This window comes from Scyliorhinus canicula, chromosome 9, assembly GCF_902713615.1.
Source record: "Scyliorhinus canicula chromosome 9, sScyCan1.1, whole genome shotgun sequence".
Taxonomy (NCBI): domain Eukaryota; kingdom Metazoa; phylum Chordata; class Chondrichthyes; order Carcharhiniformes; family Scyliorhinidae; genus Scyliorhinus; species Scyliorhinus canicula.
This window is the reverse complement of record NC_052154.1, coordinates 2,429,512-2,445,103: the sequence shown is the minus strand read 5'-3', so window position 1 is coordinate 2,445,103 and position 15,592 is coordinate 2,429,512. Positions and strand designations below refer to the sequence as shown.

At 48.7% G+C, this 15,592-nt stretch overlaps 1 protein-coding gene across 2 annotated transcripts in view; it reads right to left on the bottom strand.

Annotated features, from left to right (window-relative positions):
* Nucleotides 1-1,910: 1,910 nt before the first annotated feature.
* cebpg (CCAAT enhancer binding protein gamma) overlaps nucleotides 1,911-15,592 on the bottom strand; it is a 54,851-nt gene continuing 41,169 nt past the window's right edge. For both annotated transcript variants that reach the window (XM_038806187.1, XM_038806188.1), the window contains one exon: nucleotides 1,911-4,996. In XM_038806187.1, coding sequence (XP_038662115.1) covers nucleotides 4,402-4,872 — 471 coding nt within the window. In that variant the 5' untranslated portion in view covers nucleotides 4,873-4,996 and the 3' untranslated portion in view covers nucleotides 1,911-4,401. The remainder of the gene's footprint in view (nucleotides 4,997-15,592) is intronic.

The window sequence follows — 15,592 nt, the reverse complement described above, 5'->3', positions numbered from 1 at the left end:
ACAGTGGCTTCTTCAAACAAGGCCTCGGGATTTTAACTCTTGAGATTCCAATGTCCTCTGCTGCTTTGACCACGTGAATTCACAAACATTCTGGAAAAATAGCAGGCTGTAGATTTTTAAACTGATTTTTTACAAAAAGCAAAGGGGACAGACTTATTCTTGAAATTAACTATCCTCAATCTCTATTTTCCCTCCGCTCACCCCTAGCTATATCTTCTAGAGTTTTCAAGAATTGAGAATTGTTCCTTTCAATTGGAAAATTGCACGTAGGTTACTTAAGAAAAGTGAGAGATTGAAACCAAGGAGTTAGACTAGTGCTTCCCAACATCAGCTCTCTGGGGATTACACTAGTCTATGATGAAGCACAGAGCGACTGAATGCTGTGAGCATGTTCAGCTGATCGGAGAGCCAGCACGGATTTGTAAAGGTGAGTTCATACCTGGCGAACCTGAATGGATTTTATTTGAAGAGGTCACTAAGGTAACAGATAGGTGAGTGTCTGTGGATATTACCAATATTGATAAGGCATTTGATAAAGTCCCTCGTAAGAGACTGTTCACCAAAATTGAAAGTCATGGGATTAAAGGCAACTGATTGACCCATCTGGGAAATTGGCTGAGGGAGAGACAGGGAGTAGGGATAATGGCCAGGAATTCTGATTGGCTGGATGTGACTGGTGACCTCCTGCAAGGATCTGTGTCGGGCCCTCGACTATTCACTGTATTCATTAACCATTTCGATTATAAAAAACACAAGTACAAATTACCAATGACAGAAAGATGGGTGAGATTGTAGCTGAAAGTGTAACGTTATTGATAAAGCGAATGGTCAAAATTGTAGCAAATGGATTCCAATGTCGGCAAATGTGAGGTCACCCACTTTGGATCTAAATAGCCAAATCAGAGAATTTTCATAATGGTGAAAGGCAGAGACTGTGAGGGTCGAAAGGGGGTGGGGGCAACCCAGAGACATTAATTATTAAATTGTCATGTACAAGTAGACATAGAACATACAGTGCAGAAGGAGGCCATTCAGCCCATCGAGTCTGCACCAACCCACGTAAGCCCTCACTTCCACCCTATCCCTGTAACCCCTTCTAACCTTTTTGGGTCACTGAGGGCAATTTATCGTGACCAATCCACCTAACCCACGCGTCTTTGGACTGTGGGAGGAAACCGGAGCACCCGGAGGAAACCCACGCAGTGACACAGCAGGTAATCGAACCTAGGACCCTGGTGCTGTGAAGCCACAGTGCTAATCACTTGTGCTACCGTGCTGCCCTAAAAAGTACAAAGAGGTGAATAGAATGATTACCTTCATATCAAGAGACTAGAATACAAGAGGGTAAAGTCATGCTTCAGCGACACAAAGCCTGGGTTAGGCCACAGCTGGAGTTACAGTGAGCAGTTCCAGGCACCAAACCTTCAGAAAGATATATTTGCCTTGGAGTGAGGATAGAGAGAGAATCTATTCCCACTGGCTGGGGCATCTGGGGGGAAAGAGAGAGAGAAAACGTCTCCAGACATGGTAGAAGTTTGGAACTCTGTTCAGCAAACAGTAATTGATGTTAAATCAGCTGTTGATTTAAAACCGAGCTAGTTTAATTTGTCCAAAGGGAAGGGGTATGGGGCAAAGGTGATATTTGGGGGTTATCAGCTCTGATTTCACCGAGTGCCGGTACAGCTCAAGGAACTTTATAGAATTTACAGTGCAGAAGGAGGCCATTCGGCCCATCGAGTCTGCGCCGGCTCTTGGAAAGAGCACCCCAACCAAGGTCAACACCTCCACCCTATCCCCATAACCCAGTAACCCCACCCAACACTTAGGGCAACTTTGGACACTAAGGGCAATTTATCATGGCCAATCCACCTAACCCGCACATCTTTGGACTGTGGGAGGAAACCGGAGCACCCGGAGGAAACCCACGCACATACAGGGAGGATGTGCAGACTCCGCACAGTGACCCAGCCAGGAATCGAACCTGGGACCCTGGCGCTGTGAAGCAATTGTGCTAACAACTATGCTACCGTGCATTGCCTCTTGCTATTCCTGCTGGAATACAGGGTCTGTGACCCCCCCTGTACCTTAGCAAAGTCAATGTTTCGGCCCCCACCCTTCAGATTGAGGCCACTTAACTCAATCCCAAAGCTGCTGAGCTCAGCTGGGACCAGCATTTGAACCCCGAGCCTTGCAGCCTGCGGACTGATGCTCTGTAACGCGGGCTGCTCACATTGCCCCAAATAATCACCGTCTCAAAAGGGTTAATATGCCGGTACCTGAGCCACGTTAGTGTTTACCTTCATTTCCATAGGTTTATAAAACCTTGGGTCAGTGTTGTCACTGGAGGGGGTGGGAAATAGTTAATCAGGTAGCACTGGTACCTCAGAGTCAGGTACAAAGAACAAAGAAAAGTACAGCACAGGAACAGGCCCTTTGGCCCTCCAAGCCCGTGCCGACCATGCTGCCCGACTAAACTACAATCTTCTACACTTCCTGGGTCCGTATCCCTCTATTCCCATCCAGGTAGGTTCACGTCCCCATTCAGGAGTTGAACCTATGGCCCACATAATCTCCCAGCGCAGAAGAAGTGCTGCACTGCCACCAGCTTTCAGATAAGGCATTAAGAACAGGTTTGGCCTGTTTCACAGGCGGCTGTGAAAGATTTTATTGTTTTATTCACAGAAAAGCAGGAAATGTGCCTGTCATCACCCAACTAAAACAGCTCGTTCATCTGATAGATATTTGCAGGATCTCTCTGTGCTCAGTTGAGTATAATATAAATTGTTGTGTGTGTATGAAGTGCTTAGGAATCTGTCTGAGAGACCTACGAGCAAGTGCTTTTCGGCAGGCTTATTGGGGGGAAACGAGTGAGGGAGGATCCGACTCTGATGCAGTTCCACAGCCGGAGTGCTTCAATGCTCGTTACCGACCCACAGAGCTTCATCAATGCTGCTTCACACATAAACAGCTGCAAAGCCACGATGATGTAAACACTGGGGAGGGGGCTGCAAACTGGGGAGGGGGCCGAGGCGGTTTTCATTATTTTCCTGGCACGTGGGTGCCACTGACAGTCAGTATTTGTTGCCCTTCGCTAATTACGGAGAGCTGCCTGTGTGGGAGTTGAAGCCAGGCCCCAAGAGCTTCCCTCTGGATTAGCCCAGTGGGTGTACCACCCTCTCCCGAGCAGTGGGTGTCCCACCCTCTCCCGAGCAGTGAGTATACCACCCTCTCCCGAGCAGTGAGTATACCACCCTCTCCCGAGCAGTGAGTATGCCACCCTCTCCCGAGCAGTGGGTGTCCCACCCTCTCCCGAGCAGTTTATCAAGGGGGCTGGCGAGGGTTAGCAGCTGAACTCCACCTCCAAGTGGCTGCACAATTGGGATTCAGGCTGTGATCAGATGGGTTCTCACTTATTATCACTGCCACATCCATGGGCATGGATGAGAACTGAAAGCAGACGGTGAAGTGAGTGAGAAACGGAGGCAGAGATTCCCAGTGACAAAGAGAATGGAGGCAGTAGAAGATGAGAGACAGAAAATGAAAGCAAACGATATCTGAGCGCAAGACGATGAGATTAGAAACTGCTATAAACGCCAGAATGAAGATCTCTGCATCGAAGCAGGTTGTGGACAGGCCCAATGAGGAGATAGTGCTGCCTCCAAACTACTGCACTTGCACAACTACCAACTTTTATTTCTAAACTGTCCTCAGCTGTCCTGATGAGATTTGAACTGCGCACGCACACACATACAGACACGCACAGAAAATAATACAGTTTAGTGTTTCAAACCCAGGACCCCCGCCCAGTGGCAGACCCACATTACGGCTACAAGGCAAATTATCTGTTCTTAGTCGAAGGGCCAGAGTCCTCAGTTTGTGATGAAGGGACTGACCACAATGTTATCGTGCTTTGTCTGCTTTAGATATTGTCTAGACTACTGTGTTAGTCAGTCTAATTATCCCTTCGAAAGTCAATAGCCCAATATTCAGTGTCAGACCCCGGCCTCGAACTTACAATCTGTTCCCCCAATATAAGTAATTGGTGAAACTGCAGCCTCGCTAGCTTAGCACTGGAAACTCAGAGCCCCACACACACCATCACAGCCCCAAAAGAATAGAGGGAAATGGGAGAGAGGTTGGGTGGGGTGGGGCAGATACCAAGCAGCAAGCGTAATCCTGCGACAATTGGATGCTTTCCATGATTGTTGAGTGTGCCGTTAGTTTATACACAGTCCATTTTGCCAACTGCTGCTTTTCTCAGTCCTTCAGATATCCAGACATAGAACACTGGACAGCAGAAATATACACTTTAAAAAACATTAAATTAAAATAGACAATTCAAAGCAAAACCCCGTTCAATAAAGTTACCCTGGTGTTGATACTGGCCGCCCCTGCTCCCTCCTATTGCCCCATGTTATTTGACTCCTGGCTAGAGCCAGTGTTTTCAGTGAATGGTGAATGGCCGTTATCTGAGAAAGTATGCGCGTGCTCAAGAAACAAATCCTTTAAAACGCCCAGCTCCTTGCTGAGCAGTTTGATTTTCGCTTCCAGACGCTCATTCTCCTCTTTCAGCTCGTTGACTCTCTGCTGCGTGTCCTGTGCTTTCTGTTTGCTCTTTAATCGGCTCTTCCTGACTGCCATGTTGTTGCGCTCTCGCCGCTGCCGGTACTCATCGCTCTCCTTGCTGTAGCCCCCGTTCTTCTTGCTTTGTTTACTCGGTGCCATGGTCTTGCCAGCCCCAGAGGGGCTGAGTGGACGGAGCTGTGGGACTTGCTGCGCGCCGACGCTGATGGTCTGGAGCTGTACTCTGCTCACTCCATTCTGACCTGTACTCTCTTTGGGGTGACAGGAAATGACAGACTGTGCACTCATTTGGGTCAACGATCCCCTTGGTGCTCTGGATTCTCTTCCCGTTGGCTTTATGATACGCCCAGTATTACACAGTGGGAGAAACGTTCCCCAGGACTGACAGTGCCGCACAGGCGATCCACACAACCTAAAAACAAGAGAAGAGAAATGACTGCACAGAAACTGACAAAAACCTGACTTACAAACATACAAAAAAGGGAGAAATAGTCCACTCGGCCCCTTGAGACTACTCCACAAGACCATGGCTGACCTGTTTGTGTTTCAAGTTCTACATTCACATCTATCTTTGATAATCTTTGATCCCATTGCCCACCTCAAATATATTCAGTGACCCCGCCTCCACCACCTTCTGAGGCCGAGAATTCCAAATCGCACAACCCTCAGAAAAATATTCCCTCATCTCTGTCCTAAAAGGGCGGCACTTCATTTTAAAACTGTGCCCCTCGTTCTGGGCTCACCCACACGAGGAAACATCCTTTCCACATCCACCTTGTCAACAGGATCTTATAGAATTAAATCAAGTCATCCCTCATTCTCCTGAACTCCAGTGAAAGCAAGCCCAGTCTGTCCAACCTTTCATTGAATCGCCTACAGTGCAGCAGGAGGCCATTCAGCCCATCAGGTCTGCACCGACCCTCTGAAAGAGCACCCTACCCAGGCCCAATCCCCACCCTATCCACATAATCCCACCCAGGGGCAATTTAGCAAGGCCAATCCACCTAACCTGCACATGTTTAGACTGTGGGAGGAAACCGGAGCACCCGGAGGGAACTCACGCAGACACGGGGAGAATGTCCTCATTCGACAACCCGCTCATTCCAGGTCAATCTAGTAAACCTCCTCTGAACCTCCTCCAACGCATTTACATCTTTTCTTAAATAAGGAGATCAAAACTGCTCCCAGTATTCGAGATGGGATCTCACCAATGTCCTGTATAACTGAAGCATAACAAAGATATTTAGAGGACAGGTTGAGGAAGAAGGCAGGCTGCAGAAGGATTTGGACAGGTTAGGAGAGTGGGCAAAGAAGTGGCAGATGGAATACAATGTGGAAAAGTTTGTGAGGTTATGCACTTTGGAAGGAGGAATGGTGGCAAAGACTATTTTCTAAATGGGGAAATACTTAGGAAATCAGAAGCACAAAGGGACTTGGGAGTCCTTGTTCACGATTCTCTTAAGGTTAATGTGCAGCTTCAGTCGGCTGTTAAGAAGGCAAATGCAATATTGGCATTCATGTCGAGAGGGCTGGAATACAAGGCCAGGGATGTACTTCTGAGGCTGTATAAGGCTCTGGTCAGACCCCATTTGGAATATTGTGAGCAGTTTTGGGCCCTGTATTGAAGGAAGGATGTGCTGGCCTTGGAAAGGGTCTAGAGGAGGTTCATAAGAATGATCCCTGGAATGAAGAACTTGCCGTTTGAGGAACAGTGAGTCAGCCCCCCCCGCCCCGCTTCCTCAATACTACCTGTCCCTCTACATATCTTTGTTATGCTTCACTTATACAGTGCATACAGGGGTTGAGGACTCTAGGTCTGTACTCGTTGAAGTTTAGAAAGGGGGAGGAGATCTCATTGAAACTTATAGAATACTGCGAGGCGTGGATAGAGTGGATGTGGAGAGGATGTTTACACTCGTAGGAAAAACTAGAACCAGAGGACACAGCCTCTGACTGAAGGGACGATCTTTAAAACAGAGATGATGTGGAATTTCTTCAGCCAGAGGGTGGTGAATCTGTGGAACTCTTTGCCGCAGAAGGCTGTGGAGGCCAAATCACTGAGTGTCTTTAAGATATAGATAGATAGGTTTTTGATCAATAAGGGGATCAGGGGTTATGGGGAGAAGGCAGGAGAATGGGGATGAGAAAATATCAGCCATGATTGAATGGCGGAGCAAATTCGATGGGCTGAGTGGCCTAATTCTGCTCCTATGTTTTATGGTCTTATAACATCTTTACTTTAATGTTCATTTCCTCGCATAATAAATGATAGCATTCCATGACAGGATGGTCTACATCTGAACCTAAGGGGCACCAATATCCTGGGGGGGAGATTTGTTAGTACTCTTTGGGGGGGTTTAAACTAATTCAGCAGGGGCATGGGAACCTGGATTGTAGTTTTGGGGTACGGGAGATTGAGAGTAGAGAGGTCAGGAGCACAGATTTGACTTCGCAGGAGGGCGCCAGTGTTCAGGTCGGTGGTTTGAAGTGTGTCTATTTCAATGCCAGGAGTATACGAAATAAGGTAGGGGAACTGGCAGCATGGGTTGGTACCCGGGACTTCGATGTTGTGGCCATTTCAGAGACATGGATAGAGCAGGGACAGGAATGGTTGTTGCAGGTTCTGGGGTTTAGGTGTTTTAGTAAGGTCAGAGAAGGGGGCAAAAGAGGGGGAGGTGTGGCGCTGCTAGTCAAGGACAGTATTACGGTGGCAGAAAGGATGCAAGATGGGGACTCTTCTTCCGAGGTAGTATGGGCTGAGGTTAGAAACAGGAAAGGAGAGGTCACACTGCTGGGAGTTTTCTATAGGCCACCTAATAGTTCTAGAGATGTAGAGGAAAGGATGGCGAAGATGATTCTGGAAAAGAGCGAAAGTAACAGGGTAGTTGTTATGGGAGACTTTAACTTTCCTAATATTGACTGGAAAAGATATAGTTCGAGTACATTGGATGGGTCGTTCTTTGTACAATGTGTGCAGGAGGGTTTTCTGACACAATATGTTGACAGGCCAACAAGAGGTGAGGCCACTTTGGATTTGGTTTTGGGTAATGAACCAGGCCAGGTGTTAGATCTGGAGGTAGGTGAACACTTTGGAGACAGTGACCACAATTCGGTGACCTTTACATTAGTGATGGAAAGGGATAAGTATACCCCGCAGGGCAAGAGTTATAGCTGGGGGAAGGGCAATTATGATACCATTAGACATGACTTAGGATGTGTAGGTTGGAGAAGTAGGCTGCAAGGGTTGGGCACACTGGATATGTGGAGCTTGTTCAAGGAACAGCTATTGCGTGTTCTTGATCAGTACGTACCAGTCAGACAGGGAGGAAAGGGTAGAGCGAGGGAACCGTGGTTTACCAAAGAAGTGGAATCTCTTGTTAAGAGGAAAAAGGAGGCTATGTGAAGATGAGGCGTGAAGTTTCAGTTGGGGCGCTTGATAGTTACAGGGAAGCGAGGAAGGATCTAAAGAGAGAGCTAAGACGAGCAAGGAGGGGACATGAGAAGTCTTTGGCAGGTAGGATCAAGGAAAACCCAAAAGCTTTCTATAGGTATGTCAGGAATAAAAGAATGACTAGGGTATGTAGCCATGCTGGCCACACAAAATGGACACTGAGCCAAACTAAAATGGAAGACTGCTGGGAAACAGACAGTTTAGCCAGAACAGCAGTCTGCAAAGAGCAGTTTGCATTCTGCAGCAGCAGAAACCAGTTTGGGCTCAGGTGAAAAGACCTTAGCTAGGTGCAAATGGCAAAACGCTTTGCATGCTAATGAGGCCATCAGACTTGAACACCCACACAATAGATACATTTGGTTCTGAAGGGACACATTCTAATCAAGACCCAGACATCGAGGCACCAGAAACCTCCAAACAAAAGGACATAAGAAACGCCCCCTCCATCACGGAGACCCCCTCGCATTGGGGAATTAATCCAGTATCGATAAGAAATTGATCCAATAGGTAGAGCCCGCCCGAGAAGAGGGAAGGACAACGGAACCCCTATAAAAGATAGGGACCCTCGTGTTGTCCGGTCTGTTAAACCCGTGCTCCGGCCCTGACTGACATCGCGCATCCTGACTCCAGCCGTTGAGCACCAGCCGCCGAAACCGTAAGTTCAACGCTCGCTACGCGATCCAAGCCCACTAGACTCCCAAGTACCAGAACGCTTGCTGAAGGCTGCAGACAAAACCAGGACGAAGGCCTCGTTCTCTGACCTTGCCTGTTCCTGTTAGATAAGTATTCTGTTTGCTTAAGTTTAGTTATAGCTTAGTCTCTTAGTGTGCATGAGTATTTATTATAACTGTATAATAAATATTGATCGTTTGAACTTTACTAATCGGTGTATCGTCTTTATTACTTTGAACTTGACCTTGGAATACTTGTGACGTTGCCTATACGGCAACTGGCGACTCCAGAGCTAAATAATTACATAGAACAGAGCCTAGCAGTGTTAAGCACACGTCGAACTCGGAGGCGTGTTAATACACTCCAATAAACGCGTTTTACGCCCATAGTAAAACGTGCAACATTTAGTGGCGACATCCGCCGGGACCCTGTTGTAAGTGGAAACACCACAGTGTCCAGGACCCTGAAATTTGAATTAGAACTCCAAATTGCAGAGAAAGAAAGAGATCACAAGTATTCAAGGTGTTCAAAATAATAAGCGAAATTCGGAAGTGTGTTTAGTGCATGCGTACTAACAGGGCTGTAAGGTAAAACTGAAAGCTTTTTGTTGCGACAAACTTTCGGTAGTTTTGTGATCGGAAAATAGCGTAAGCCGTACCCTTTTCTCGAAACACCACCCCAACAACCCCCTGTTCCAAATTATAAAAAGAGAGTCAGAGGAAATGGCCATGCAGGCAATGGAACGTCTGATGGATCCAGCAAAGTTTGTGGTCGCAGCGACCAGCAGCAGTAGCAGGGTAGGCCAGTGTCCCACGTGGGAGCTGGAACTCCGCAAATATTTACAAGGAAAGGGATGACCCCTTTGGAAAGAGTTTTGTGCAAATGAGGAGACAGGTCCCGGAAGTATAGGTCATACTTGGTGGGAGAACCTCTCTCAAATACACAAAAAGAGTTTAGGTAAAGCACGCAAGCCGATGGCGATTGTGTCCTGCTTGGCACAGTTGCGAGGCGCAGAGGAGGTCATCAGGACGCTCCGGGCAGATTTAGAGGAAAGGAACCGAATGAGTAAGGTCGATGTCAGGGACATCGAGAAAGAAAACCTGGAATTAAAAGGGAAGTTGGCAGAGAAGGGTAGAGAGGTGGATGATGCCAAGAGGGCTCACCAGTCTTGTCTAGCTCATCTGAACAGTTCCCAGACCCAGTATGAGAAAGCCTATCAGGACGTGCAACGTGCCGTTCTGATAAGACAGGAATCGGAAAAGCAGGTGGAGGCATTGCAGAGGCAATGTTCCGATCTCAAAGCAGCTTTGAGAGCACTCCACGCTGCAACGACCGAACACAGACAAAGCACAGTTGACCACGCGAAATGCAGGAAACAGATTGCGGAACTGCAATCTCTGCTTTCGGTGCAGAATGGCTTCCAAAGCACCTTTGGAGCTCAGTTAGATGGGGAAAACGCCCCAGATTGGCAGGAATTAAGCAAGACAGCGCAGCGTTATGTTCAGGGAACATAGCTAAGGGACGCTTGTGAAAAGATCACTCCGTTCCTCCCCACCGCAGACCCCCACCAGTTTTTCGCTAAAGTAAAACAGCAGGCTACCATGTACGGCCTGGATGAGAGAGAGCAGGTTAAGCTCACCGTGCTGAGCTTAGACCAGAGTGTAGTGGCAGCCCTCCCCGACCCACAGAACGTGGCAGGAGGCAGCCTAGAGGAGATGCACACTGCCATTTTAGATGCCATCGGGTACAATAGAGGTGACCCCGTAGAAGGATTGAATAAGTGCAGGCAGAAGAGATCCGAACACCCCACAGCATTCGCAGGAAGGCTGTGGATTCATTTCAGCGCAGTTTTCGGACAGTTAGATAGAGCGCATTTAACCCGCGAAAACATGGTTAAGTGGACGCGCACAATTATCTCACACGCAACAGAAGCAGGACAGAGCGCTTGCAATAGTTACGACCCCTCAGAAGAGGCCCATAACGAAAAATGGGTCCTGAAAAGATTGTCCCGCGCTTGGGAGCAATCGCTTCAGGCAAAAGGAAAGGTTAGATCCCCAGAAGAGGCTCAGGCTGCTGCAGATATCCAAGCAGTCAGAGAGCACCAGAAGCCCGCATGGGTAAATGAAGGAAAGAGCAGCCCACAACAGAAAGGACAGGAATGCTATAACTGTGGACAGTTAGGGCATTGGGCAAAAGAATGCCAAGCACCCCAGCGATCTCAGAGAGGTCAGCAGACAGGCACTCTGAACCGCAGTAAGGCTAAACCCATCCATAATGTAGCAGTACAGTCAGGACCCACCAATGTGGACGAGACGAACTGACGGTGTTCGGGCTCCCCCACTTGGGTCTGTGACACACTATGGGACTCATCAGGGAGGCCCGTAGTCACAGCAAAAGTCAAAGGGAAGCCCATAGAGTTACTGTGGGACACAGGAGGATCCCGCACCACCATTAACTCCACAACCACGGCACACTCAGACACGTGGCCGACCACCTCCACCATCACACTTAGCGGGTTCACCGGACACTCGCAGCAGGGACATATCACAGCACCCGTAGCGATCCAGCTAGGGAACATTAGCACAAGGCACCCCGTAGTTTTAGTAAATCTTCCCAGGACAGCAGAGCACATCCTGGGGATAGATTTTATGAACGCACACAGCTTGTCGTTCGACCCAGTGAACCAGTGTGTCTGGCGAATGGCGAGATCAGACAGAGCCCCAGCCACCCTCACAGTAGGAGACTACGCTAATCGGATTAGCGCAGTGGGAGAGTACTCATTCGACCTGACTACGCTCCACACCGACAGACAAATTAAGGCCCTACTACACAAACACAGGACAGCATTTGCAAGTCACCGTCATGACTGTGGCAGAATGACTGGACAAGTTCATGTTACCGGACAGGACCCCCGACCGCAAAAGCAGTATAGATTTCCCCTCGAAGCAGAGGTGGAAATAGAAAAAGTTATAGGCAGCTTGTTGGACCAAGGTGTACTGAGAACGGTAGCCTCCACCAACAATGCCCCTATTTGGCCAGTGAGGAAGCCCGATGGATCATGGCGTCTGACCATCGATTATCGGGAACTCAACAAAGTAACCCCCGCAGTAGCCCCAACGGTAGCTACTAGTCCCGAGACCATGCTCAAGCAGGGTCTCAACGCCAAGTACTTCACGGTATTGGACATCAGTAATGGATTCTGGTCAATACCATTGGCAAAAGCGTGCCAATACAAATTCGCATTCACTTTCAAAACTCAGCAGTACACGTGGACATGCCTCCCACAAGGATTCCACAATTCACCCTCCATTTTCCACCGACAGCTGGCAAGTGGATTAGAAAAATTTTCCCGACCCGAATGTCTGGTACAGTATGTAGACGACCTACTACTGCAGACAGACACAAAGGCAGAGCACATTTCGCTTCTGGCCGAACTCCTGGAACTCTTAACTGAAATTGGCTGTAAAGTTAACCCGAAAAAGGCCCAAATATTGGAAAGTAAAGTGATGTATTTGGGATCAGTCATCACGCACGGCAAACGCGAGATCGAATTCAAAAGAATTGATTCGATTGTCAAATTGCCCCTTCCCCAGAATGTTTCAGCCCTCCGGTCGTTTTTAGGACTGGTTGGCTATTGTCGGAACCACATAGACGGATTCGCGACAAAAGCCGCCCCACTTTCAGACCTCCTTAAGAAAGGAGCCCCCTGGGAATGGCTTCCGCAGCATACAGGCGCTGTGGAGGAGTTAAAACGAGCCCTTAGTGCAGCACCCGCGCTGCTAGTCCCCGACCAACTTTCACCGTACGCAATAGAGGTAGCGAGCACCGATCTGACCCTCTCGGCCGTGTTGCTTCAAGAACGGCACGAGCAGCTAAGACCAGTGGCTTATGCCTCCCGACTGTTAGACCCGGTAGAACAAGGATTTTCAGCCTGTGAGAGGCACCTCCTTGCTGTCTTCTGGGCAGTACAGTATTTCTCATACATAACCGGACTAAACCCCATCACCATTCTAACCGAACATACACCCACACAGCTACTACTAGACGGTCGACTGAAGGACGGTTCAGTTAGCCAGATTAGGGCAGCTAGGTGGACCCTACTTTTACAAGGACGGGACATTACAGTAAAACGGACACTCACACACACATACTTAGCAGACAACCTCCAATACCCCGGACAGCCCCATGACTGTGAAATTGTAGCTCCCCTGCATAACACAGGACCCTTTTCAGCAAAAACACCCCCCAGGAAGATAGGGAACCCGAAACAAAGCCCCCAGCCCACAGACACGTGTGGACCCTTGAGGATTTATGTAGACGGTTCCTCCACAGTTTTAAATGGTGAGCGTATCACAGGATGCGGCATCTATGTAGAGGACGCGCAGGGGCGCGCTCTCGAAGAGATAGCTCTTAAGTTACCAGGTCACTTAGGCGCGCAGGCAGCAGAGCTAGCAGCCATAGCGTACATAGTGGACCACCCCGATTCTTTCCCCAGCCCAGCAGACATATATTCAGACAGCCTATATGTATGCAATAGCCTAACAGATTTTCTGCCCCTGTGGAGGACACGAGGTTTTGTCTCCGCAGACGGAAAACCCCTTCCATCAGCCCCCTTACTCCAGCATATCCTAGAGAAAGCGAAGGACAGGACCTTCGGCATTATAAAAGTTCGCAGCCACCATAGGTCATCACCCCCTGGGAATGTAAAAGCCGACGCATTGGCTAAGGCAGGTTCCAGGAGAGGACACTTATGGACCCCCCCAGCTAGCGCACCAGCTAGCGCCCCTGTGAGCGCAGTCCAAGTCTCACAGACTGATATTAAAGATCTCGTGGCAGCACAAAAACAGGACGGAGACCTCAGGGAGGTTTTCAAGGGAAACTTTGTGCCTGCTTACGAGCACTTTAAACACACACTGACCACACATGAGGGTGTGATCATTAAGGACCAACTTTATGTGGTCCCACAGCAGGACAGGAATCAGATGATTGCCTTGTTCCATGACGGACACGGGCATCAGGGAATTGATGCAACAACGAGGCACCTCAGGCGACTCTGTTGGTGGCCTAATCTCAGGAATGATGTAACGCACTACATAGAGAATTGCCTGATTTGTGCTCAGAATAACCCGGACAGGTATTCTAAGAAGGCACAACTTCGGCATACTCGCCCAGTTAACGGCCCTTGGACAAACCTCCAGATCGACTTTATAGGTCCATTGCCCCCTTGTCGGAATGGCTATAAATACGTTCTGGTGGTGATAGATACCTTTACCAAGTGGGTAGAGGCATTTCCCTCACGAACAAATACAGCAAAGACAGCTGCAAAGATCCTGACCCACCACATCTTCACGAGATGGGGTTTACCCCGAAGTATCGATTCGGACCAGGGATCTCACTTTACAGGACGGGTCATGAGGAACGTCCTGACAATATTCGGAATCAAACAGAACTTCCACATTGCGTATCATCCACAGTCCAGCGGGATTGTGGAGCGCATGAATCGGACCCTAAAAACTACCCTTAGGAAAATGGTTCAAGAGAATAATTCCACATGGGATTCAGTGCTCCCATTTGCACTTATGTTCATAAGGAACACTGTCTCCACATCGACAGGATACACACCACATACACTCATGACCGGACGCCCTATGAAAGGTACAGAATTCCTTTTAGGACTGGACATGACAAGCCCCGAAGTGACGGCCCTCACACATGAAAAGGCAGTTAAAGATCTAGTTGAGACTGTGAGGTCTGCACAGATCGCAGCCGCAGTCCAGCTAGGGAAACGCCGACAGCAACGGACTGCCTGTTTCAATAAGACCGTACACACCACAGAATTCCAGGTTGGGCAACAGGTAATGTTATCTGTTTATAACCCCAGCAGTTTTTTGGCTCCAAAATATTCCGGTCCCTACTCAATTTCGGACAAAATTAGCCCCTCCGTTTACAGGATCAAATATCCTAATGGGAAGACCGCGTGGTTCCATATAAACCAGTTAAAGGCATATGGAACACAGGCCAACCATGCTCACCATGTCCTGCTGGATGCAGCAGAACACTTCACCCCCGCCCACCAGAGACACTTTTCCACCATCCCCCTCACAGACCAGTTCATCAACGGACTCGCCCACGACTCCGCCCACAGACCACTACAGACCACGCCCCGACACGCCCACAAGCTGCCACAGCAGAGACAGTAGGACAGACACTGCCTCTGAAGACAGCGACACCACACAGCCATACAGCCCACACTGCACCAACTACGACCCCGACTCCAGTGACCCCATGGAAGTCACCTACCTCAAATATCCAGAACCACCACCCGACCCCGACTACCCCGACAACACACTCGACGCTACACAATGGCACAGGGACAATTCCTACAGACTTGTCCGCAATGATGAAAGTGACCCCCGGTCACACAACTCCAAAATAGCATGCCTGATCCACACAAGGGTGTGGGATCCGGGAGAGCAGGACGACACGGTGTCTGACTCCCGACACGGCAACCCCTTTGTGACCCTGTTCACAGAGGCAGAATCAAAGTGAGGTGTCCAGATGATGTAAGATAGGAATCGTTTGAGGGAAACGATGTCCTTTCTGATGGAACCTGCACGTATGTTTGTCTTCGTTTTATGTTTGTTTGTTTTCAGGAATGTAAATGTTTCAGCTGGAGGATGGACATCTTCTTTTCAGCTGAAAAGATTGTGACCACCTCACATACACGTTAGCTTGTCTGCCGAAACTTTTGAGAACTTCGGTTTGATTGGAGATCTTTTCCAGAGCTGTAAGGCCACACGCCAAATAGCTTGTCCGCAGATATCTCTGAGAACTTCAGTGATGTCCTCAGTTGGAGCATCTTGGCTCCCTTGGTTTTTTAGGTGC